General features: G+C 45.5%; 1 protein-coding gene across 1 annotated transcript in view; it reads right to left on the bottom strand.

The window, feature by feature from the left end:
• LOC103390394 (serine/threonine-protein phosphatase 2B catalytic subunit alpha isoform-like) overlaps positions 1-2,723 on the bottom strand; it is an 18,347-nt gene that overhangs the window by 10,576 nt on the left and 5,048 nt on the right. Inside the window, exons 2-3 of the mRNA XM_025062075.1 lie at positions 1,349-1,546; positions 1,075-1,263 (exon numbers count right to left, since the gene is read on the bottom strand). Coding sequence (XP_024917843.1) covers positions 1,075-1,263; positions 1,349-1,546 — 387 coding nt within the window. The remainder of the gene's footprint in view (positions 1-1,074; positions 1,264-1,348; positions 1,547-2,723) is intronic.

The raw sequence follows: 2,723 nt of genomic DNA, 5'->3' as shown, positions 1-2,723 counted from the left end.
GGTACTGAGGCTAACTCTACTGTGGTACTGAGGCTAACGCTACTGTGATACCGAGGCTAACTCTACTGTGGTACTGAGGCTAACTCTACTGTGGTAAAGTTACTGTGTCGGTGAGAACTTGTTGGTGTTACAGAGCAATTTAAGGAAACAGGATGAATATACTGTACTATACTGTACTGTACTATACTGTACTATACTGTACTGTACTATACTATACTGTACTGTATATAATATGTAATACAGCTGTGTATTACAATAGATACGATGTACTGTATATCACGATACAGGGGCAAAGAAAAGAAAAAGAAAACGAACACCAGGAAAATTGGACTGGGAACTGGTGAGAAAAAAAAAATCAGTAACTGATGTGATGAGATAAATCTTCAGTCTAACAACGTGTTCTTACAGCCCTCATACACAACTATCAATATGCAGGTAGACGTATTACTGTGATAACCTGTACTTCTTCAGGTCCAGCAGCAGCCAATCAGAACACGCTGCTGCTCCACAACACAACCTCATTGTTTGTTTTTAAAAAAAATTTTTTTTTTTTAATTTGGGTCATGACGCAAGTCTGGAGGCTTTGTGAAAACGTGTGTGTGCAGGCATACTGGTGTTAAACTGGGTGTGTGTGTGTGTGTGTGTGTGTGTGGAGATGATGAGTGTAACAGTCAGACAGGAGTCGACAGGAAGCTGCTAAAATGTTCAGCCACCAGGGCCGTCCAAAGATTGGAGTTAATCTAAGACTAATCACAGGGTCAGACACTAATAATGATGATTAATTGTGACTAATCAAGTGACATTTCTAAATTAATTCCTAAATATAACAAAATAGTTTCCATGTCAAACCAGAACTCTTTGACAGCGTGTGTCAGAGTTCCATCTTTGGTTCTGTTTTTTTTATACTCAGATTCTTTGACTCCTGTTTCCTCACTGGGCTCACAGTGTGTGTGCGGGTGTCAAACTCAGGCCCGCAGGCCCAATCTGGCCCATGGTGGAATTATATTTGGTCCGTGAGATCATGTTAAATGTGTATCAGAGCCGGCAGTGGATGAACTACATCGTATCACACACATCTGTGGTTGGTTTGATGTTGGAAAGAAGAAAAAACCGGTGCGTCTCCAGGAGGGGAGCTTACCTCTATGCTAAAGTAGCCTCGGTCCACGTAGTCGCCGAGGAACAGATAGCGAGTGGAGCTGGGGGAACCGCCCACCTCGAAGAGCTTCATCAGGTCGAAGAACTGGCCGTGAACATCGCCGCACACTTGAACAAAGACAGAGGATCAGTGAGCGTCAACGTTAGCGCTGAGTCCGTCCGTCCGTCCGTCCGTCCGTCGAACGCCCCGTACCTGTGATGGGAGCCTCCACCTCCAGCATGCACTTCTCCTGGCGAAGGATGGCGGCGCCGTCGTTGATGATGCGCAGCGCCACCTCCTCCTCCAGCCTCCCCTCCTTCACCAAGTGGGCCTTCAGCAGCTCCACGCTGGGCCGTCCATCCACATACAGGTCTTTGACCGTCAGGCGCGTCCCGGGTGGATATGGCACCGCTAGTGGACGAGAAGGGAAGTGTTTGACAAACGGAACAAAACGTTGTTGAGTTACGACCTCGACAGAAGCGTCGCTGTCATTTACGTCCAGTCCTGGACCCTCCTAGCTCCTGCTCCTGCTCCTGCTCCTCTCTGACCTCCTTCACATCACCACAGCCACCAGCTAACAGAGAGGGTTTAACCGTTTGGTCACTAACCTTTAATAATAACCATGACCATTAACCTGCAGCAGTGAAAGTCAACCTTCTGATTCAAGACGATGTCGAACCAGGACCACAGGTCGACCACCGGGAATCAACCTTCAGAACTCCAGACTGGGACCAGTTTCAGAACTCAATACTGACTTTGAAAAGTTAGCACGGAAAAAATGAACACTGACAGACAGTTGGGGTGTGTGTGTCTTTAAATCCTCATCTTTAAGAACAGCAATCTTTAAATACTGATCTGACTAATACGACATGTTGAGACTGGAAGCGCGCACACACACACACACACACACACACACACAGAGCCGTCATTGTTCGGAGGCTGTTTTTACTTCCACTCCGTTTCTTCAGAACAGAATCTTGTTTCGAATCTCTAACCACACGCAGCTGAACCACAGAGGGGCCGCAGACCTCAGCTTCAGCCTCATTAGCACGTGGCTTCATGTGGAGAGACTTTTTTCAGCCAGAGCTGGAACTCTTCTTGCAGCAGGTTTGTAATCAGTAACTAATCAGCTATAAAACCAGTCGACTGACTCTGTGGAGGTCAGACTGAAATCAAAAAAATCAAAAAAGTTCAATGATTGGATGTTCTATAACAACGGGGGGTCGGGGGGGTCAAACTCAAATTCACAGGTGGGCCAGATATAAAAAACTGGGATGAAGTCAATATTTATTGATAAATTGACTGTAGTTGTTGATGTTTTCTCTTCTGTCCAGATCTATGATGTAGAAATGTATCATATAGAAACAAACTGTTGTAGTTCTGTGTAAACATTCAATCTGGAAGATGAGAAATTTAATTAGAACTAAAACTTGACGGGCCAACTCTAGTTCATGTTTGATATGATCTCCTAACCCAAATATAATTAGACTGCGGTCCAGACCTGGCCCGCGGGCCTGAGTTTGTTCTACAGCGTGAACGTGTTCTGGTCAGTGTTCTTCACTAAGACTTCATCTGTGGTTTGGTGATA

This window comes from Cynoglossus semilaevis, chromosome 14, assembly GCF_000523025.1.
Source record: "Cynoglossus semilaevis isolate Cse_v1.0 chromosome 14, Cse_v1.0, whole genome shotgun sequence".
Lineage (NCBI taxonomy): Eukaryota > Metazoa > Chordata > Actinopteri > Pleuronectiformes > Cynoglossidae > Cynoglossus > Cynoglossus semilaevis.
The sequence above is the reverse complement of the archived record's forward strand: the minus strand, read 5'-3'. Positions and strand labels throughout refer to the sequence as shown.